The following is a 23,787-nucleotide window of genomic DNA, read 5'->3' as shown; positions in this document are numbered from 1 at the left end:
TGAACTCAGGGCCATGATTTCCTTGATTGAATCTATCTGTACACATTGCCATACTCCTTTTTTCCTGCATTATCATCTTTTTTAAAAGAGTCATGTTATCTCATGATATGGCTGAAGTATGATAGCCTTGGTTTAACCACTTTGGCAGCTTCTGGTGAAAATTTAGGCTTGATTTGATGTTGGACACATTTGCCCTTTTGGCAGTCTATGGTATCTGTAGAACGTTCTTCCAGCAATGCATTTCAAATGATCTTTTCCCTGTCAGTTTTCTTCACAGTCCAGTTTTCACATTCATACAAAGAAATGGGAAGTACAACTGTGTGGACAATCTTAACTTTAGTATTCAATGCTATATCATTACATTTAAGAATCTGGTATAGTTCCTTCATAGCTACCCTTCCAAGTTTCCTAGAAACTCTGCAGAAAATCCTGGCTTTTTACACACACACCTTTACTCCTTACCTTGCTGTGCTGTCACTCTTACTCAGAAGCCCCTTGCTGCCATGTCTGATGTGAAAATGGTGCACTTGGCCATGTGGGTGAAGCAAGGCACCCCATTTCTACATCAGATGTGGCAGCAGGGGACTTCTGAGTAAGAGCAATGGTGTGACAAGGTAAGGAGTGTGTGGTGGTAGTAGATTCTGTATTGCTATGGGGATGCACCAGCCAGAGTGAGTACCAGGGCCAGGATAGCATGGGCTCAGCTTGTACTATTCTGACCCATCTGCTCAGCCCCCTATCATATTTACTTGTTCATATTATTTTTAATTGTGAATTACCCTGTGACCATGTATTACAACAGGTGGTATACAAATGTTAGAATTAAATAATCAGCTACCTGCATTTGCAAAACACCATTGTAATCATAACTTCTAATACTGGCATGTCAACATTGTATGGCTCATATTGTTACAGCCTTTGAACAATCATCATTTGTTTCATCTCATGTGTGTGCTGGTATTCATCTTACTGTGTCTCCCCGAAAATAAGACACTGTCTTATATTTATTTTTCCTCAAGAAGACACACTATGGTTTATTTTCTGGGGAGGTCTTATTTTTATTAAGTATGGTAGAACAATCTACATTTATTCAAATATAGTTAAGTCTTCTTCTTCTGGAACATCATCATAACTCTCCAAACCTGGAATTGCATCATGAATTTCTTGCAACTTGCTTTCTCAGAATAACTTTGAATGAATCCAAGCACTGGAGTCAAACCTTGGAAACTGTACATTAAATTAACTTGCAAGAGCCACAAACTACACACACCTGCTCAGCTGGCAATGTCTCCTGCATCCAAACATTTGAGTTGAAGGTAAATTTATTATCTGCCTAAATCTCAGCACAAACTACTTCAATTATTTTTTTTACCAAAAGACGGAGCTAGTAAAACAAGAATCTTCTAACTGCTTTTTAATGGCAGACTTATGACTTATGGTATAAGGTCATAATGTCAAGGAAGCACACACCAAATAAGAAAATGAGTGACATTTCAATAACCTTTGTTGTTTTCCTTTTAACTTCATCATCTAAACGGATGTTATCTCAAAAATGTAAAGACACATGAACACATTTTATTAGTTATATTTTAAGAAGTATAAGATACATTTTACAACTTTTAGTGGCCTGCTTAAAGATTAACATCATCTCTAAAATATTATGTTTATTAAAATCTTGCAAGTCACTGGAGGAAAAAAACCACATTACCATAGGAAGAGCTGTTGAAGAGTTCTATATTGAAGAAGGCGTAGTCTCCATTGGTCATCCCTTGCCGATGTGCAGCCAGCATGATGTTCCTTACTGCATCACTGCTGGCACACAGGATCACAACTGGTGAAAATAAATGGAAAACATAGATAAGAAGCTATTTCTCAAACCACTGGGAACAGATTGTCAAGTTTATGCACAGATGGAGACAATGACATAAATTGTCCTCTAGTTGTTTTTTTTTTTTTAAATTATCATATATATATATATATATGGACAACAACAATCTGGAATTTAAAAAACAAGTAACAAATAACAAGGAAACTTCACTAGCATTTGACCGCATCCCAGTTCCTATGGCCAATTAATTAATTTAAGATAAAGTACGTCAGTGTTTTTTATTAGACAATTCATTCACTTAATATGCAGAGTGAGAGTTGTATTGAATATTTTCAGTATTTCCTGGAACTTTTTTTCTTCTTGGAGAAAGACATGCATGCTTCAACAAGACATGTTACATACAGAAAGAACAATCCAACCAGTTAAGCCTTCTCAATATCACTAAATTCAGTTTAAGCTGAAATACCCCAGAGACATCAGAACCTATCTGATCTTGGAAGCTAAACAGGCCTGGTGAGTATTTGGAAGGGAAACCACCAGGGAATTCCAGCTGGAGTAAACTATATTCCGAGGAAGGCAATGGCCAACTTTGTCTGAATAATATCATTTCAAGAAAACTCTATGACAGGATTGTCATAAATTGAAGCTGACTTGAGGACTCACAACAAGAACAATAACAACAACAACTCATTTAAAAATATGGCTAATATCTTTTCCATTTAAAAGTCCTCAGCCAAGTCTGAATCATGTCCATAATGTTTCATTATGTGCAGAAAAGGAAGAGTGTTGGTATTATTAAATATCATGGGATTCACCCCTAGATAACAAGGCACAGAATTTCAACCTTATTATTATTATTATTAACCTTTATTTATAAAGCGCTGTAAATTTACACAGCGCTGTACATACAATCTTTTTAATTGGACGGTTCCCTGCCCTAAGGCTTACAATCTAAAAAGACACGACACAAAAGGAGAAGGGGAAGGGGATGAGGGCCAACAGTTCTTCTCTACCTCCGAGGCCTGGATCAGGGGAACCTTAGGATGCCATTCCTCATTTAACAAGAAATAAAACTGAGCCAGGCACAGAATTTCAACCTTAGGATAGCATTCATCATTTAAAAGAAATAAAACTCTCAGCAGCATTCTGTTCTCAGCTCATTTATCCTTGGCCATAATTAAATAACCATACTGAGAAGTAACAGTAGCCACAGGAGTCCATTTTGTTTTAAATGTAACTGGGCATCCATTGATCACAATGCTATGACTTTCCCATTCCTTTAAATTAACAGTAAAGATCAGTGATAACAATATTTCTGCAGAATGACTGGACTTAAATCATAGAATTTAATTCCTAATTTTTATTGGGTCAAAGTCCCAGTGGAGCATTCTCTAAAACCTATGGCGTTATAAAAAAGCATGAAAGTTATATAAGAAAACCTATTTGCTTCAAGCAAATGCTGTACACTAAAAACACATATCTTAACTGAAAGCTATTTGTGACAAAACCCTAAAACACGTGGAAGAGAACTGTCAAACAATCTGATAATTTTAGCTCCATAATTTGTATGTCAATGAAACTAGTCTTCTTTGATGAACAAGACAACTGACCTACAGTGAAGCAGATTAACTTTACTTGTTTGTAAAAAGTATGCATATTGCAGAATCTTCAATTAATGCTGCTAGTCTGGAGGAACAGACTTAACTGAGTTCAGCAGACAAAAAGGCAATCATCAACAGATAGGGAGTGGAGAAGTGAGGCAGGAAGAAAGAATGGTAAACTGATGCGATGGAGAATTTACTGGCCACTAAAAATTTTGTTTTCAAAATCCAATATAGATCAAACCTGGAGGTCACAGCTACATATGAAACATAAAGTGAAAGCTTGCATCACCCAACAATTCAAGAATATAGGAGCGAGGGAATATAAAAAACTGACTGACACCAAGTCGGGCAAATGGTCCATTGCATCATCAGTTCTGATTAGCAGCAGTTGGTGGTTTCATTGATTTTAAATGACAGAGCGTATGGTATATGCCCAACTGTCTTAGAAGCCTCATTTTTGCAACAAAAAAACAGACTTCAAAGAAATCCACAAGCAATGAAACCTTCTAACCAAATTAAACCCTGAAGACAACCCAAATGTGGAGCAATTACTCAAACAAAGGCCTCTAAAAAGCATTTTCACCTTAAAGGAAAGGGATGAGGTGGATGCAGGGAATCTGGGGCCCTGTCTGCCTGGGCCAGGATTATAGGGGGAATCAGACCTTTTGGCCTGTGCAAAACCCAGATCATGGCATTCTGGAAACATGATCATATGACCAAGAAGATCCTGCCCCACATGCATGTCCACATACATCACCTCCATTGGGGTTTTGACATGAATCCATGCTGATGTATATGAAAAGAGTTGTGCCTTCAAAGTATTTTGGTTCCAAACCCTTTAAAAGTTAACACCAACACTTTGAACCTAACTCATAAATGTATGTGGGAGGCAGTAGAAAAAGTACAAGAGTGGTTTTATGCAATCACAAGACTGGGCAGTTCACATTAATAGTGAATTCTCCATAAACCCCATATTTTAAAATACTTCTCAAAGCACATTACATACTGTAGGAATCCAATCTGGTTGGGATCAAAGAAAATTCTGTCTACTACAGGAAAGCTTGAGCTAGGGAAAAGCACTTCTGGATCCAGCTGTCACCTGAACACTCAATTAAAATATTTGTTAGTTTGCTTTTACATTTAATTTATACCCTGTCTTTTTCTCAGTACAGGTACATAGTGACTCAGCAGTTAAGATGCTGACTCTGATGATCGCAAGGTTGGCATGTGATGGTGTCCCAGCTTCTGCCGTCACTAGTCCCAGCTTCTGCCAACCTAGCAGTTCGAAAGCATGTAAAAGTGTAAGTAGATAAATAGGTAGCACTTTGGTGGCCAGATAACTGCGTTTTGTGCAGTCATGATGGCCACATGATCACAGAGTTGTCTTTGACAACGCTGGCTCTTTGGCTTAGTAGTGGAGATGAGCACCACCCCTTGCATTGTATGGATGCCACACTCCAAGGCTGGCTGGCCTTAATGGCCAGTCTGTACAACCCCACAGTCTTTCAAATAGTCTGGACCCAAGTCGTGTAGGCCTTCAAAACCCAGCACTCTGAATTCTCTCTGGAAATTGACCAGTGGCCAAAGGAGCTGTTTCAACAGGGGGATCACACGATCCCTGTATACAGCCCGTCAAACAGCCTGGCTACAGCATTTTGGACCAGCTGAAGTTTCTGAGCAGCCCCACGGAGAGTGTATTACAGTAATCCAAAAGGAATGTAATCAAGACATGGTGATAAGACATTACTGATAGTTCTCTCTTAAGTAGTATGTGCTATCCAAAATTAGCTCATCAACAATTCTACCCAAAGATAGTCCTTCTAGTTTATTTGGATTAAGCTTCTGTTTATTTGCATGCTTTCAGTCCTGGCAGCAGACAACTTTAGCTCTCCTTAGTCCTACCCAGCATGGGTAATGGTCAAACATGAGAACTATAGTTCAAAACATCCAAAGATTGACACCAGGTCAGGAAAGAATTTGCCTATCCATATTTCAAAAACACAGAGCATTTATCATTTTGTTCTATAATATTGTTCCTCAGAAATGGGGCATCCCAAATTAAAAATCAGTTTTCAAATTGTTCTACAACCTTGAGGGTTTTAAACATCTGTGTTAGTTTTCTTTTTCAATTAGTGCTGAAGGCTGACCTCTAAAGTAGGGTTCTAGGAGCAGCTGACTACAGTCCTCAGTGTCACTGGTTATATATACCACACTGAGTCTGTCCAAAACTCTTTACAAGCATCATGGAATATCCAGTTTGGTTAAACAGGACAACAAAACACCTCTATCCCTTTTAACTAGATTTCTAACACTTGTGTCCTTTACAGATGGCCTACCACCAGTTCATCTCTTCTTTCCCATTTCTTCATTATGATGTCCTCCTGTGACAAGATTCTTGCCTTGGGAAAATCACTAAAGTTCTTTGCAAGCAAATCAATCTCCCTACCAAACCCCTGTAAGTTCCCATTGTCTCTCAGCTTCTTGATGTTGGTAACTTTGTCCCTGAAGAATAAGAACCTCACTGCACTGCGCTGATACTCATGACATCTACCTAACACCCAATTTATACATACAACTCTTTGCAAAAATCTGCCCTCCCCTTCACCTCTATCTTCACATATTTTGTTGGTTTTAAGAATGTGTAGTTTCAGTTCTCTTCAAATTGGGAGATTGGGAGGGAAAGTTATGACCAGTGCAATAATAAAACTAGACTGTGTATATCTAAAGTCAGGGTGACCTAATGATTAGAATGTCAGTGAAGCAGCAGATTCATGTCTTTACTCAGCCATGCAGCTCACTGGGTGACCTTGGGACAGTCACATACTCTCGGCCCAATCTATCCGCTAGGGCTGTTATTGTAAGGATACGATTGTGGGCACCCTAGAAGAATACATAATATAATAAATAAATCCAAGTTTGACTTTATTATCCTAGCCTCCTCTATGTGCAATGCACACTATCATGGCTGTTTGTTTGTCAGACAGCCTACCAGGGACGTAGCTAGGATTTTAGGAAGGGGGGGGTCCAGACTAAGTGCCACCATTATAATGGGGCTTGAGTGCGGCGGTGCAGCAGCACACACCATTCATTTTTCTAATGGAAGGGGGGGGGGTCCGGACCCCAAGAACCCCCCCCCCCTTGGCTACGTCCCTGAGCCTACTGAGCTCAGTTGCTGAGTCTTTCTCTTTTCCAAGCCTAAAAGTAAGAGTCTCTGTCTTCTTGGGCAGATGGAGGCAAGACCCTATTGTAGGTGACCTTATTTGCTGGGGAGACATGTCCCTTTTCTTATCAGTTTTCTTTATTTAGAACATGATCTCATCCTGTATAAAGAAGCAGTTGAATAGTTAGTTCCCTAGCAATATTTAAACTAGCTAAGAATGTACAGAACCTAATTAAGAGATTTCACCTAGTATAACCATCTCCTGCTCACCTCCCCAAGCTTACACAGTCTAGAAAACAGTGTAGTTCTGATGGGCCATGAAATAATTTAATAAAAAATCCCCACCTCCCGAGAAAGCATTTTAAAATAGATCTAGTCATATGATAAATACTGGTAGGAGATGAGGCTGCCAAGAGAAGAGTTCTTTCTACATACCTAAGAATATTCCACCTTTCCCATTCCTCTTGTGAAGCATTCTGTGTTAACTCAAATGTGCTGCCAACTCTTATCACAAAAAGAGGTCTGGGAGAATTACAGAAACTGCCACCACGATACATCAAAAATTTATAGTAATCATATTAAATCCGCAGAAGCTTGTGAAAAAATGAATCAGACCTGCATTCCTTCTCTCTCTCCTACCATTTTACAATTAAACTTCATGTGACTCAAACAGGAATAATAGGATAAAGCAGTAATAATATGAACTAATAACAAGGACTACAGTTATATGAAAATGGGTTACAAAGAAAGAAAGATTTGAAATTGAAATTTTTTGGGATACACCCCCTTAGAGAGTGGTGGAGTCTCCTTCTTTGGAGATTTTTAAACAGAGGCTGGATGGCCATCTGTTGAAGATGCTTTGATTGTGAGTTCTTGCATGGCAGGGGATTGGACTGGATGACTCTTGTGGTCTCTTCCAACACTATGATTCTATGATTCTAAAGAAATGGCTAAATATTTTGTCCATAATAGAATATTTGAATTGCTTGTTCCTTCTGCTCACTTATAATTAAACTTGCTTTCAATTTAAAAGTGTGAACGGATGTATGAGAAATGAGAGACATGGTCCCAATCTCTAAACTTCAATATGTGTTGTTGGTAAGTCCTGCCAACACTATCAGGGATCTTTTTCTGTCCCTCTTTTCATCTGGGCGGTCACCTAAAGAATCAGTGTGGTGAACTATTCAAGTATAGGACCATGGTTTGAGAGATCCAGGTTCAAGTGTCAACTGAACTATAAAATTAACTTACAGCCTGTGCAGACTGGCCATTAAGTCTGGCCTGGGGGCAGAGTCCACATGATGCATGCCCCGATTCTGCCATCATGGCGGTGTGCCACCGCAAGCTGCATCACATGATGCTCAGCATCACAGCATTCCTTTGGTGCTGCATTTAGATGATGCAGCACCAAAGGAGCACCGTAAAGCCACAGTGCAGCAGCTACGGTGCCCTTTCCAGGGCACAAAAGGAGCCACTTTTTGCAGCTCCTTTTTGCACTGCAGAAAGGCCAGCTAGGGCCATGGTGTGCAGTTGCAGCGGCCCCAATCTGGATCTAAATGGGGTGGTCTGAACAGCCCCTTAGTGACCTTGGGTCAGTTATTCTTTCTCTCTGACCAACCTCACTGGGTAGTTAATAATGGAATCAGGAGGAAGGACATGAATACCATTAGCTCAGTGGAGGTAAACTGAGTTGTAGATGAAATAAATAATAAATAAAGGTTATGCAACACCTTTTAATGGATGCCACTTGGCCCCAAACCTTCCAGTTTATATATACAGTACTGAGCCTTAATATAGGATTTAGTTACTTTGTCATTGTTGTGTGCTCTCAGGTGAAACTATCATGGGTCTTTCTTGACAAGAGTTGTTCAGAGTGGGGAGTTTATCACACGGGAGAAATTTCTCTTAATTTTGAATGAAAAGAAAGTGGGGCCAGAACGCATTCACGTGAATTCGCTAGTTCAGTGAATTTACATGAATTCGAATTGCGTTCGAACTGTCTTCCCATTGCCTGAAAATAGCTTGCCATTGGCAGAAATTGCATGTGATCACCTCTCATGCAATAACGTGAAACCCCATGATTGCGTTCAGACTGACTTCCCATTGCCCGAAATTGCGTATAGTAGTCTATCACGCAATAACATCAAACCCCATGATTGCGTTTGGATTGCCATTGGATTATACTTCCAATTTCCCTTGTCTGATAATGTCCTGGGTCTGCTTTGCCTTCCTCTGATGCTGAGAGAGTTTGACTCACCTGGCGAGTTTCCATGGTTGAGGGGAGATTCAAACCCTATTCTCCAGTGTCATAATCCAACACTCAAACCATCACACCACACTGGCTTTCCTACTTTGCCATGTTCCTAGTGAAGTACAATTTGAGAAGCTCACTTGATCCTATGTTTGCACAATGTGGTTTAAGAAAAGATAAGGCTTACCTGTTTTTACTGCATGTGAGAAAGCCAGTCAATGAGTAGTTAATTAAGAATTAAACTATAAATTACAATGAAACAACAGTGTATGCTTACATTTAGACTTTGTTTTTAATCAGTTACAAGAGTAGCGTCTCTGCGACAATGATCAGGATCATACTGAGCAGAGAGGTGTATTCCTTCCTCCATTAGTCCTAACAGAGAAGAAAATACCACCACCTGGCACATCTATGAAGCTTATGGGGTTGTTCCCACTTAATATTTGAAACGATTTAAAATACGTTTTTAATAAAACCGATTCAAAATAACCCTGGTGTTATCTCGCGTTCCGAAACGCGTTATTCTTCATTCCCATCTGGTTATTTAAATCGAAGTTTTTACCTGCAAGCGTTCCTACTTGGCATGAAATCGGTGTTTAAATAAATCGATTCTTCTCCTCCATGCCTTATTTGGGGCTGTCAATCAATAGTACGTCAGAATGACGTAACGTTAATCCGGAATATTTGGAAGCGATTTAACTTTTGGCATCGTTTCCATTTCATTTCCCAAGATAGCCAGGGAGAATCCCTTCAGAGAGCCCAGAGATCAATGGGAGAGGCTTCTGACAAAGCGAATTTGAGGAGCCCAAGCTGTTTCCAGAGAAACTATGGGGATAGGTTTTGCAGGACAGCATCCCCTCTTGATGTCTCCCAAGACAGCCAGGGAGAATCCCTTCAGAGAGCACAGAGATCAATGAAGGAGGCTGCTGGAAAAGCAGGGAGGGAGCACTCTTCCCAAAGATTCTCTTTCCAGGGTTGGAGGGGAAGGCAGATTCCGTTTGAGAAAGAGAGGGAGAAAGGCTCTATTCCCCCCCCCCCCATTGATCAGAGCCCTTCCCTGCCTGGGCGAGATCAGATGCCTCCTCGCGAGGAGCCTTCCCTTCCCTGCCTGGGCGAGATCAGAGCCCAAGCGGGCAGGGAATGCCTCTTCGAGAGGAGGCTTGCCTTCCTGCCTCTCCTCCGTTAGAAATGGGCTCTCCCCACACAGAGGGGAGGTTGCAATCCACCGGGGGAAGCCTTGCACTCCTTTGGCAGATGCAGGCGCTTGAGCAGCCGGGACTTCAGGCGCTTAAAGCGCTGAAGAGATTAAGCGCCTGTAAACCATTAAAATAAAAAATAAAAATAATCCTTATCTCTTATTGAAAGACCACAGCGGACAAAGGGGTGAGGGAAGCAAAAATGGCGACAGCCACGACGGATGGGGACAGAAAGGGCAACTCCCCCAAGGCCTGCCCCATCGCACTCCGCTCCTCCCATCCAGCTAACCCGATTTCACAGGCTGTCGTTCCTATCTAAATGCTCCGATTCCTAACTCGAATCAAGGGAAAAACGAAGGTCAGACCCTACATCTTTTTTAACGCGCGTTAAATGACAAAAACTCGATTCAAAATTTTATTCCGCTCTACGATTCGATTTGTAGTGGGGACGATTGCGGGTTACTCTAGAACCGTTCTAGGTTTAAATCGGATCCTAATAGGAACGCCACTCCTTGGATTCAATTCAGAACACGGGGTTTCCCCTAGTGAGAACAACCTGCATGAAAGTTTCTGTCTGCACCCACAGCATCTGGGGAGTGAAAAGATAAATCTCCCCTCCCCACAGGCTGTTGTAACAATAAAGCTTCTCTGTGCCTGTACTTAATTAAAGAAAAATGGAAGATATCCTAATAGCCCACAATGCTTCTACATGACATGTAGGTTCACCCTGAGGCTCAGATTACATGTGGTAGCAGATGCATTTGTTTAAACTCAGTTTCTGCCCCAACCACCTATGAAGCGGAAGTAGCAAAATAGAAGGACATGCAAGTGGAGGATGTTAATATCTCATACCTTCTCTTTTATCTCTCTTCAGTCTTTCTTTCTGAAGGACTGTTTCTCCTCTTGAGTTCTAACATCAAAAATAATACCATCGGTGAGAAAAGCACTTGTTGGGAGAAGCTATGGGGAGGTAAGCAGCAGGCACAAAGGAAGTTCAGCTCTCCTTACTCATTTTCCCCTTTGGCTGAGAAAACAAATTTGTATTTCAGCCATTTATTAGTGACTGGGGTTAACTCAGCTGTAACTCAATGGATGTGAGACAATCATAGAGCTCCAGTTTTGTCATACATTTGATTTTACTGATTTTGATGCAGATATTTTGTTGCAGTCCTGTATATAACAACTGGGCAGCATTACAGGAGCACAGAATTTGTAAATCAGCTTTCTAAAAAATGTGTCCACTTTGCTAAATGGAAGACCATACTCTTGAATTAACACCAGAGTTGGTAACATATCTGCTTTCCCTCTCTACCCCTGCCCCCAAAGCTGCTTATACAAAATGCCTTTGTTATTTAAGCACTACTCAATGGGACCTCTTCAAGGTTGAGGGGGAAGAGACTCACTATTCAAACCGGGCCAAAAGAAAACATCCCTCAGCAGCTTAATATATTCAGAGTCACTATAAAAGAATGAAAGGTTAAGCATCAGATTTGTTGCTGTCCATCCAATGTTTCCTATTGGGTAGTCTCATGGGGTTTTTCACATTCTTAGAATTGAAAATCTTGAAAAGCAGGCTGATTTCTAAGTAATTACGTTCCCCCCGCTCTTCTATCTATAGCATTCCTTTTACTATCTATGGACAAGTTTTTGCTCTTCACTGCTTGTGAGTCTTCAGAGGAGATGAAGGAAAGATCAGTGTGAATGCACATGCAGGAATAAACCACTCTATGTTAAAATGTATTCTAGGAAAGTGATGATACGTGTGTCATCTCATTCTAGAAAGAAAGCTGCAATGAACATTCCACCAGTCTCAGTCTGAAACTTGACGGGAGTACAGTACATCGCAACCCCCGCCCCATTCATTGTAAATCTAATATCCTTGCTTCCTGCTACCCCTTGCTGAACCAAAGGAGTCCAAAAGCCGTAAGAGTATGACCTGCTGGAGAACAACTTCCTACCCTGAATAAAAACAGGAAACACCACAAAAAATAGACTCTACACATACTGAGAATGGTCAGCCTCAAAGTCACAAACAAGAAACAGTTGAAAAAGAATGGGAAAACAATAAAGAGAGCCTCAGGAAAAAAATGTTGCTTCGTCCAACATCTCTATGGACAAATAATACCATTTTGGATGTGTCAGATTTTGTGGGAAGCGCAAGAAGGGGAAATCCTGGCCAGATCTTCATTGGCAAATATAAACAAAGAAACAGAAAATGGAAATGAGGCTCTGGCAGGGACAGGAACATAACTTTGGAGATGGTAGAAGAGGAATGGAGTTCTGGAGTTAACTCATTCATGGTTTAGTATGTGGGCACTTTCCTAGCAGGATTCATTTTTGCAATATCTTGCTTAGTCTCAAGATAAGGCAACTGATATAAATAGGGTTGCCATTCATCAGGACCTCCAAACCGGGACAAATGTAGGACAAAATTTTCAAATGTAGGACACATTTTTTTGTGTCCTACCTTTGAATAGGAGCCTCCGAGGCTTTTCCTCTCAGCCTGGGCCCCGCCCTCAGCAGGGGCAGAGCCCAAGCGGGGGGGGGGACTCCTCCCCTTCAGGGAGGCTTTCCCTCTCGGCCTGGGTCACGCCCTCAGCGGGGGCGGAGCCCAAACGGGGGGGGACTCCTCCCCTTCAGGGAGGCTTTCCCTGCAGGCCTTGGCCCAAGCTGCGAGGGAAAGCCTCCCTTAGCTTGCCATATCTCGCCCGGGGGCGGGGGCAATCCCGGGGCAGGGCCAAACTGGGGCGGGACTGTGCGGACCCGCCCCAAACTGGGAAAGTCCCGCCCCCAGGCGGGAAATGGCAAGCCTAGATATAAGCCATGCTAAATACCATTTAAATACTATACCATCTAATTAACAAATACTGACACCAGTTAACCTAGCCATGCATATCTCTGTAAAATTTATAGTCCTACATTCATAAATTATGTGATGTACACATTTCTGTCTTTATGAAGGACCCACATCTCAAAATAGAGGAAAAGCTTTCCAATCCACAAATAAGGGACATCTCATGTAAAAAGGGACAGACAACCCTACATGATGAAACCCACACACTTCACTTTTTGTTTTCTCATCTGATATGGCCTACTTTAGCATCTACTGGAACAGGTTTGGGAGGCAGGGGCAATTCCTCTTCCCAGGTCCTCTGTGGGCCACGCACCTTACAACATGCCCAGATAGCTCCATATTCCTTTGCAGTCCCTCTCAAAACACAGGACACAGGAAGTATTTGAGGGTAGTATAAAGAGACAGTATGGCATAAGGGTTTGAGTACTGGACTATGACTCTGGAGACCTGAGACTCACTCATCCATGAAACCCACTGGGTAACCTTGGGCAAGTCACATGCTCCCAGCCTCAGAGGAAGGCAATGGCAAACCTCCTCTGAACAAATCTTGCCACAAAAAACCTGTGATAGGTTCACTTGAATGACCTGAAGACACACAACACACAAACATGGTTCTCAGGATATCTGGAAATAGGATATATGAGCCCTGGTGGCACAGTGGTTAAATGCCTGTACTGCAGCAACTCACTCACAAACCACAAGCCAAGGGCTCAAGCTTGACTCAGGCTTGCATCCTCCTGAGGTTGCTAAAATGAGTAACCAGATTGTTGGGGCAATTAGCTTACACATTGTAAAACACTTAGGGAGTGCTTAAGTGCACTGATAAGTGGTATAGAAATGTACTTGCTATATTTTTCACATATTTGGTGGTTGTCTGTGTAGTTTAGGAATATCTGTTGGATTTTGGATTTGAATTTCCCCATTTGCAAATAGGCTACACGGAATCAAAGCCAGTCTAGGCACCATGCTGAACTTGAACTACAGTACAACACTTTTGACAATTGAATTTGTTGTTATTGTTATATGCCTTAAAAATCACTTCAGACTCATGGATATTCTAAAACAACCCTGTCACAGGATTTTCTTGGAATATTTATTCTGAGGGCATTTGCCATTGTCTAACGCTGAGGCTGAGCAAGCGTGACTTTACTCAATGGCTCCCCATGATCAAGTAAGGGTTTGACCCCTGGTCCCACAGAATCTTAATCCAATACTCAAGTCATTGCATCCTGCTAACGCTGTATGGTAATTTAATTCAATTTCTGTTTCCATGCAAGTAATTTCCATTTATTCAATTTCTACTTCTAAACTAATCACTCCAAGCAATTCCTTCTCACTTCATTACTTCAAAAGGAGCAGCAGGAGGAAATGCTCCAGCAGAAAATCAAACTATAAAAAAGGATTCATGCTTAGTATCTGCTTAGTGCTTTAGAATGCAGCACATGCATACTTGCTTACACAGTAATCCACACAGCAACCAAGTATTATTATCCCCATATTACAGACTGAAGACAGCGTCTATTCAAATCCAACAACATCCAAACAATGCTACTTTTACTGGCCAACATGCACAATATACATGTTGCAAGCTTTCGAAGCTCCACTGGCTTCTTCTTCATCATCATCCTTCTAGTTACTGGGATTCTCAAAGTCCAGGAAATTTAACATCCATTTACAACACAAAAAGATACTTCCTTTGGAATTCAATATGTCTCCACAAGGAATTTGTTAAATGTCCTGGACTTGGAGAATCCCAGTAACCACATGGCCAGAAGGAGGTTCCAGCCGGCAAGACATACCCCTTCATGCCATCTGAGAATAAAGACAGCAAAATGCAGGCCTATGACTAGCATCTTCAATTTTTTTCTCCTGTATGGTTTTTAACACCAGTGGAGCTTCGAAAGCTTGCAACTTGTGTATTGTGCATTTTAGTTGGCCCAATAACAGTATCATTGTTTGGATGTTCTTTGATTTGCTATATGGCCAACACAACTACCCCTGAATGTTTTTTTGCATCTATTCAACTCTTGGTTTACTTAAGACCAGCTACTGAGTTCATGGCTGAGCTAAAGTTTGAACTCCTTAAAGTGAGAGCCTAAGCCAGAGGTGAGAGACCTGTGGCCCTTTACATATTCTTTGGAGTTTATCACACGGGAGGAATTTCTCTTAATTTCGAATGAAAAGAAAGTGGGGCCAAAATGCATTCACGTGAATTTGAATTGCGTTCGAACTGACTTCTCATTGCTTGAAAATAGCTTGCCATTGCCCAAAATTGCATGTGGTAGTCTATCACGCAATAACGTGAAATCCCATGATTGTGTTTGGACTGACTTCCCATTGCCCAAAATTGCATGTGGTGGTCTATCACGCAATAACGTTATTCCCATGATTGTGTTCGGATTGCCATTGGATTATACTTCCAATTTCCCTTGTCTGATAAACTCCTTTGACTCCCAATTCCCATCAGTCAAAGCCAGCATATGACCTAGCCTACAAATAAGATGATGTCAGTTATAGTTCCTGACCCATGCTTAAGGCTACACCAGCTCTATCTCTGCACACATCCAAACAACAAAATCCATACAGTCTACAGTTCTTTCAAACTGTAATATAACCGAACCCTTGATTTCTACTGGACCATCCATTCACAGCAACAGAAAACTGGGTGACCATTCTTATTCCATAACACTCTCAATTATGTAATAATTTGAACAAAAGTGTACAGCACCCATCAACTTAAAAAAAAGAACCTAATCTCTGTTTATAGTTATACACTGCCATGGGGAAAGTGTTCTGCCCTGAAGATGACCAGATCTGGAAAGACAGTGGGTGCGACACATCCCAGTTATCAAGTAACATTGGCATCTGGAGCTGAAGAAGAAATTGAGTAAAATCTTTCAGAAAGTTTATTTTTAAAATGGAAATGGTTTCACCCAGAATCAAAACAAAGATGAATACCTTGGAGGAAGGCAAAATTAAATCGCACTAGATTAGAATTTTGCTAGGGATGCATAAGATATAAATTTTCATAAGATAGGACAGACAGAGGAACAGTAAGAGGGAAAGAGGCTGGATTTGATGTTGCTCCACCCAGAGGATGCCCTGTTGAGATTAACCCTTCATTTCTTTGACTAATTCCCATCTAGTTGATATTGGCACTTGCCCAGATAGCACAGTGGCCATTTCCAGAGCTCTTCAGTCATTTTGTTGCTTAATAAGTTCACGGTTATTATAGGGAAGGAAACACATTTTTCATAGAATCATAGAGTTGGAAGAGACCGCAAGAAGGGCCAGCCAGTCCAACCCCATTCTGCCATGCAGGAACTCTCAATCAAAGCATCCCCGACAGATGGCCATCCAGCCTCTGCTTCAAGACCTCCAAGGAAGGAGACTCCACCGCTCTCTGAGGGAGATTACTGTAACTCTCAGGGAAATTATCTCCTCCCCACCAGGCATTTCTATACCATTTAGGAATGCCATGTATATTAGGATTTCAAGAGTATCACTGCGAACAATTATTGGCTAGTGATGATGATACATTTTTCATTCAGAGTGTCCACATCATTTCAGAACCCTGAAAGCGGCTATTTAAAAAGAACTTATTTTACTTTGTGTATAAGTGTTTAGAGGATTGTTGTTGTGGTGGCGTCCCTTCAAGTCATTTTGGACTTATGGCAATGCTAAGGCAAAGCTATCACTGGGTTTTCTCAGCAAGAGTTGTTGGGGCTGTGCCTTTGCCTTCCTCTGGGGCTGAGAGAGTGTGACTTGCCCAAAGTCATACAGTGGAGCAGGGATTCAAACCTTGTGGTCTCCTCCAATTCTGATTCTAAGCATTCAATATGGACTAGCCTGGTGAATACTTGTTTCTCCTCCAGTCTCCTTGCACCCTTTGCTTTCTAAAAAAGATGGTTTTTCAGCAACTGAACATCCCAGACTCCTGTCATCAGCTCTAAATCCACTGTCACTTTTCCCCGGAACAAGGGATGGGAACAATAAAGGAAAATAGCTATAGCAGTAGACTTAATAGCAGAGTCTAACTGTGATCCCTTGACCGGTTGGAAGTGCTGCACAAGAGATTTGGCTTCCAGCTGCACCTGTTGACTAGACAGAGGCAGTTAAAGCGGGATCATGCTGCATTATTTTCTACAGCGAAGAGGAAACCTTGCGGGATAAAATGCCCCAAAAGGAGACGGGAGAGGCGTCGTCGTGAAGCCAGAGCCTCCAGCATCATCAGCACCACAGATGCTCCTCCGGCCCAGCCCCGCTGCCCCAAAGCCCAAAGCCCGGCTGCTTCCAGGGGGGATGACTGGCCCTCCTTCCCTCCCTCCCTTCCCTGAAGAGGGAAGCCGCCCAACAGCCGGAGAAGACCCAACCAAAGCTCCGGCTAGTCCCGACCCCAGGAGGCCCTGCCCGGCTCCTCCTCCTCCTCCCAGACACCGGCCGCCAAGACGCGGGAAAGCGCCGGAGGGGAGCTGGCCTCGCCGCCCGAGGGAGGGAGGAGGCCTGGGGCTGGAGAAGGGCCATTGGGTCGCTCTCCGGGGCGGGAGAGGGAGACCCAAAGCTGAGGAGGAGACTCCCCTGGAGTTGGAGGAGAGCGCGAGGGCCCCCCAGTCCAACCCCTTTATTCTGCCATGCAGGAACTCTCCGTCAAAGCACCCCCCCAGATGGCCATCCAGCCTCTAAGGAACAGCCCTGACTGCCAGGAAGTTCCTCCTCAGGTTGAGCTGGAATCTCTTTTCCTGGCGCTTGCATCCACTCTTCCGGGTCCTGTTCTCTGGAGCAGCAGAAAACAAGCTTGGCCTCCCTTCAAAGACTTCAACAGGGCTTTCATATCACTATTTTCCAGGCTGAACACACCCGAAAGGGGGCCTGGGGCTCCCACCCCGAGGCTTCTCCTCCGCTGCCCCCAGAACTAAAGCCCCCCTCCCTCCCTCTCTCCCTGCCAGGGGCCGTGCTAACAATAGCCCCGGGGAGCCTGAGGCACCTCTCTCTCCGCTGGCCTGGAGGGCGCGGGCCACGTCCTCGGCGTACTTGGGGCCGCTCTCCTCCTCCTCCTCCTGGAAGGCGAAGTCGTCGGTGTGGAGGCCGGCGTCGCGGAAGGCCAGGTGGACGCCCTCGGCGGCGAAGAAGCAGCTCCTCTGCTCCTTGTCCTCGTGGTAGGCCAGCAGGGCCCGGCCCCAGCGGAGGTGGCGGAAGAGGGCCAGCAGCGCCTCGCCCAGCTTGCCGTAGCCCGGCGAGACCCGCGTCAGGTGGCTGTACTCCCCGCCGGAGGAGGAGGAGGAAGCCTGGGCGCCGAAGCCGGCCGCCAGCGCCCCGGCCGAGATCATGGGCAGCCCCCAGTGCGAGGCCAGCCGGGCCACCGGGGCGGCCGCGTAGTCGCAGACCGGGCCCAGCAGCAGGTCCGGCCACTCCCGGCGCAGCGCCACCAGGTCGACCAGGCTGAAGAGCGCCCGGTTCCCGCAGCCCGAGTCCTCGTAGAAGAGCCGGAAGCGGTAGCCCGGCGGCAGCAGGCTCCCGTTGGCCTCCAGGCTCCGCACCGCGTACTCGATGGCCGGCCGCACCCGCCCCAGCGAGAAGAGGTAGCCGTCGTCCTGCGGGAGCAGCACCAGCACCCGAAGCACCTTCTCCTCCTCCTCCTCCTCTTCCACGGCGGCCTCCGCACCGGCCGCGCCCCCCGGACGGCTGGCCTTGGCGGGGCCGGACAGGAGCAGCCCAGCCTCCAGCAGGAGCAGCAGCAGCAGAAGCAGCAGCAGGAGGCGGCGGGAGAAGCCCGGCGGCCAGGGCGCAGGGAAGGGGGGCATGGCGGTGGCCCTGGCGCGGGGGATGCCAAGGCGGGAGGAGAGGAGAAGCCGGCAGGGATCCGGCCAGGAGCAGGGGAGGAGGAGGAGGGTCGGGGTTGGTATGGGTCCGAGGAGGAAGGGGGGAAAGTGGATACGGACCCAGGAGGAGGAGGAGGAGGAGGAGGGGGAAAGTCCGTCCAGGGGAGGAGAAGCTGGTATGGATCCGAAGAGGAGGGAGAAGGTGGTATGGCTCCTCTGGAGAGGGAGAAAGGAGAAGGGGGGGGGGGCTTTGATACGGATCCCAGCAGGAGGGGCAGCAGGGTCGGTATGGATCCGGGGAGAAGGAGGAGGAGGAGGAGATGATAAGCCGGAATGGAGGGGGAAAGTTTGTCTGGCTCAGAGTAGTTGGAGCAAAGTCACTATGGGTCCTACGAGGAGGAGGAGGGGGGGAGTGGGTGGGTGTGGATCTCCCGCCAGGAGAGGAGAGGAGAGGTGGGTCTGGGTCCTCCGAGGAAGGAGAGGAGAGCGAAGGGGGCTCTGGATGCGAGGAAGAGGGAGGGGGAAGTGTGTGTGGCTGCCCTCCTCTGCTCCTGGCTTCAGGGGGAATGCCCTTCCTTGGCGGCTGGTGCCCAGAGGGCCCCTCGGGCTACCACTCTCCCTGGAGCTGCTCCTGGCCGGTGGGACTGGCGTCCGGCACCCTCAGCCTCCTCGCCTTCCTGCCCTTCCTCTCCATCCTCCTCCTCCTCTTTTCCTCCTCCTCCTTCTCCCTCTTCCTCCTCGCTGCTTGCTCCGGCTCTCATAGCCTCTCTTTAAATAAGGTGGCCCCGGCTGGGTCGCCTGGTGGCTGCACACATGGGGCTGCGGGGGGAGGAGGAGGGGTTCCGGAGGGCCACGCCCCTCCCCTGGCCCCGCCCCTGGGCTCTTGGTCCCTCCCACCCTCGCCGCCCCTTCTGGGGAGCCCAGGGGAGCGCAGCTGGTCCCGACCCTGGCCCCGTCCCCAGCATGGAGCCCCCCCGGGCCCCCCTCCTCCTCCTCTGCCCGGGCAAGGCTGCTAGCCCCTCTCCCCTTGCAGCAGGGGGACCAGCCGTCCTCCAAACGGGAGGGCCTGCCCGAAAACACGGAGGACATGGCCAAGATCAAAAGCTAGAGGCATTCATGTCCATGTGAAATTCATGCTCCGAACGAAGGACGTGTGGGAGACTTCTCCTGGACTGAGAAGGGAGACCTCTGGGGCAGGTCCTGGGAAAGGAGGAAGTCCGGGCGCCCTGTTCGGAGGGAGGTGTGTCACTGCCATCCTCTGAGGCTGAGAGAGTGTGAGGCGGGGTTTAAGGCGGGGTGACCAGACGTCCTCATCGCAAAGAAGCACAAGGCACCGCAAAAAAGGGAGGACATGACTAAAATAAAGGGCGTCTTCTTGATGCTCCGAATGAAGGGCGTTTTGGAGATTCCTCCTGGACAGAAAAGGTTGGCATGTAGGACATGTCCTGGGAAAGGAGGACGTCTGATCACCCTGTTCAGAGGGAGGTTTGCCTTTGTCATTATCTTCTGAGGCTGAGAGAGTGTGACTTGCACAAGGCTGTCCTCACAATGGGGCACAAGGCACCACAAAAAACGAAGGGCGTTCCAGAAAAACATGACCAAAATAAATAGCTAAAAAGCATCCATACTGATGTAAAGTCATGCTTCTTATTGATGTGCCAAATGAAGGATTTTTCTAAGATTCCTCCTGGACAGAGAAGGTTGACATGTAGGACATGTCCGGAAAAAGGAGGATGCCTGGTCCCAAGCAGCCCCAGCAGAGTGTGCAACGTGAGAGCCACTGGGATGTATGCTTTGCCCAATGAGGGAGTCTCCTTCGTTGGAGGTTTCCTGCATGGCAGACTGGGGTTGGACTGGATGGCCCTTGGGGTCTCTTCCAACTCTATCAGTCTATGAGATGCAGCTGCAGAAGGGCTGGGAAGAGAGATCCCCACTCCAGATTTGCAAAGAGTGCTTTTATGCCCCCAGCCTGGCTCTTTTCCCCAGATTGCTCTCTGCATTGTCCCTCTCCTTCTGAGACATCGCCCCTAAAACAGGAGTAGATGGAGAGCCTCCTTGGAGTAGACAAGACACATCGGCTCTCAGAGCGAGAAAGGAGGGCCCGGTTACTAATCCCGGGGAGAGTAGACCTGTTGAGTCAACTGCTGCATGGCAAAGGCAAGGGCAAACCTCTTCTGAACAAATCTTGTCACTTCGAAGTTGCCATAAACTGGAAACGACACGAGGGCAACAACTGGGAGTTTTTCAAAGTCCAGGAAATTTAAAGTCCATTTGCACCTCAACAGGGAACCTTATTTTGCAATCCAATATGTCTCCATTCCAGTGAGGTCACAGGCCTCTTTGTAGGCAGAGAACAATGGATTCCTCAAGAAGTCTCCATGTTTTTGCATCAGGAACAGTTCTGGGCACCACAATTCACAAAGGACATTGAGAAACTGGAGCGTGTCCAAAGGAGGGTGATTAAAATGGTGAAGGGTCTGGAAACCTTGCCCTAAGAGGAACGACTTAGGGAGCTGGGGATGTTTAGCCTGGAGAAGAGAAGGTGACATGATAGCCCTGTTTAAATATTTGAAGGGAGGTCATATTGAGGATGGAGCAAGCTTGTTTTCTGCTGCTCCAGAGACTAGGACCCAGAGCAATGGATGCAAGCTCCAGGAAAAGAGATTCCACCTCAACATCAGGAGGAACTTCTTGACATTAAGGGCTGTTCGACAGTGGAACACATTCCTTCAAAGTGTAGTGGAGTCTCCTTCCTTAGAGGTCTTTAAACAGAGGCTGGATGGCCATCTGTCAGGGATGCTTTGATTGTGATTTCCTGCATGGCAGAATGGGTTTGGACTGGATGGCCCTTGCGGTCTCTTCCAACTCTACGATTCTATGATTCTATAATACAAAAAAAAAAAAAAAAAAAAAAAAAAAAACCATCAGTGATACCTTTTATTGGCCAACCAAAATGCACAATGTACTTGTGGCAAGCTTTCGAAGCTCCATGGGCTTCTTCATCTGTTTAGTCATCTTGGCTTCTAGGACAAATTCAGACGGGGTTTGCTCTAGGACCCATTTATTTGTCTTTTTAGTAGCCCACAGTATTTGTAGATCCCTTCTCTGCTGCCACATTTCAAATGAGTTGATTTCCTTCCTACAGAGTATCAGCTTTCTTCACTGTCCAGCTTTCACAACCATTCATAAAAAAACTAACAAAAAACGATGGCATGCACAACCTAGCTTTAGTATTGAATTATTTGTCTGTATGCTTCAGGATCTTGCCTAGTTCCTTCATAACCGCCCTTTCCAGTCCAAATCTTCTGATTTCTTGACTTTAGTCTCCATTCTAATGACTGGGCCAAGGTATGCACAATCTTTAACTATTTCAATGTCTTCACCATCTACTTTGAAGTTAGGTAAATCATCGGTGGGTATTATTTTTGTTTTCTAAATGTTCAACTTTAGACCTGCCTTTGCACTTTCTTCTTTGGCTTTCTTCACTAATCATTTCAAGTCTGTACTTAGAGAGATCTTGTAGCACCTTTGAGACTAACTGAAAGAAAAATATTGGCAGCATGAGCTTTTCCTAGACTTCAGTCTACTTCCTCAGATGCATCTGAGGAAGTAGACTGAAGTCTAGGAAAGCTCATGCTGCCAATTTCTTTCTTTCAATTAGTCTCAAAGGTGCTACAAGATCTCTCTAAGTACTGATTTACAGACTAACACAGCTGTACATTTCAAGTCTGCTATTTCCTGCTAGCAGTATGGTGTCATCTGCATATCTTAAATTGCTCATGTTCCTTCCTCCAATTTTTGCATCTCCCTGTGAGTCCAGTTCTGCTTTACGTAGGATATGATCAACATACAAATTAAACTGTGTGATAGAATCAGCCTGCCTGATCCCCTTGCCCATTGGAAACCATTCTGTTTCTCCACGTTCTGTCCTGAATACAAGGTGCACACCAGGAGAAGTTGATGTTGTGACACACTCATTTCTTTAAGAGCAATCCATAGTATTCCATGATCTACAAAATCAAAGGCTTTGCTATAATCTATAAAGCACAGGCTGCTATTCTTCTAAAAGTCCAACATATGTTTACAATATGCTCCCTAGTGTTCCTTCCTTTCCCAAACCCAGCTTGAACATTGGCATTTCCCGGGCCGCTCCATATATAGTAAAAGTCTTTGAACATCACTTTACTTGCATGGAAAATTAAAGTAACAGACCTGTGGTTACTGCAACCCCTGGTGTCCCCTTTCTTGAGGACTGGAATGTATATTGAGTGGTCCAAAACATACTGCAGAAATAATCCAGTTTGAGACCTCTTTAACTGCCCTGGCTGAATGCTAGGGAATTCTGGGAATTGTAGTTTTATGGGACATTTAGCTTTCTCTGTGAGAGCTCTGGTGCCACAATAAACTACAATTTCCAGGTCTCCCTAGCATGGAGTCAGGTCAGTTACCTGGATTATTTTTGCAGTGTGTTTGGGACCAGTATTTCCAACCTGTGGGCTATTGCTTTCCCCCCCATATTTATTAACAGATTTTAGTTAGAACTATAGTAGAGTCTGTCTCTTTAGCCTGAAGCAGCTCTGTTGGTACTCCATGTGTTCCTGGTGGTTTATTTCTCCCAGTTGAGTGCACCTTCCCCTTCACTTGCTAAAATTGTAGTCTCATCTTCAAATGTTTCTTCCTTGAATGAATCTGCCATCCTTTCATTTCTTTTATATAGTTCTTTAGTGCATTGTTTCCATCTTGTTTGTCTTTATTTGTACTTGGTCATGTAATGTGTTCCCTTGTGGGTTGTATAGCATCCCCACTCTTAGTTAAAATTTCCTTTTGATTTCTCAGATCTACACCAGCTGAGACTAATTTCAGAGTCTTTCATTGTCATATCTTGCAATGTGTTCCATTTAGAGAACCATAGATACACTAAGCATATCCAGTTCATGGAGCAGGGATGGGAGAGATAGGCCTGAGCAGCTCCACACTTTACAAAACAAATGTGTTCCTTATGGTAACAATATAAAAGGCAAATAACATTTTTTTGCCATTTTCTTTGTTTATTGTGCATGTATGGCATTTTCAAT

At 44.8% G+C, this 23,787-nt stretch overlaps 1 protein-coding gene across 2 annotated transcripts in view; it reads right to left on the bottom strand.

Moving 5' to 3' along the window:
* Positions 1-18,770, bottom strand: part of LOC149324130 (atrial natriuretic peptide receptor 3-like) — an 81,723-nt gene extending 62,953 nt beyond the window's left edge. For both annotated transcript variants that reach the window (XM_089496806.1, XM_089496810.1), the window contains exons 1-2: positions 17,878-18,770; positions 1,709-1,831 (exon numbers count right to left, since the gene is read on the bottom strand). In XM_089496806.1, coding sequence (XP_089352932.1) covers positions 1,709-1,831; positions 17,878-18,694 — 940 coding nt within the window. In that variant the 5' untranslated portion in view covers positions 18,695-18,770. The remainder of the gene's footprint in view (positions 1-1,708; positions 1,832-17,877) is intronic.
* Positions 18,771-23,787: the final 5,017 nt, after the last annotated feature.

The sequence above is a fragment of the Sceloporus occidentalis genome, unplaced genomic scaffold (genome assembly GCF_023333645.1).
Source record: "Sceloporus occidentalis isolate IW3139 unplaced genomic scaffold, rSceOcc1.0.p SCAF_1, whole genome shotgun sequence".
In the NCBI taxonomy this organism is placed as follows: Eukaryota; Metazoa; Chordata; class Lepidosauria; order Squamata; family Phrynosomatidae; genus Sceloporus; species Sceloporus occidentalis.
Note: the sequence above shows the minus strand (reverse complement) of the source record. Positions and strands in the feature narration are given on the sequence as shown.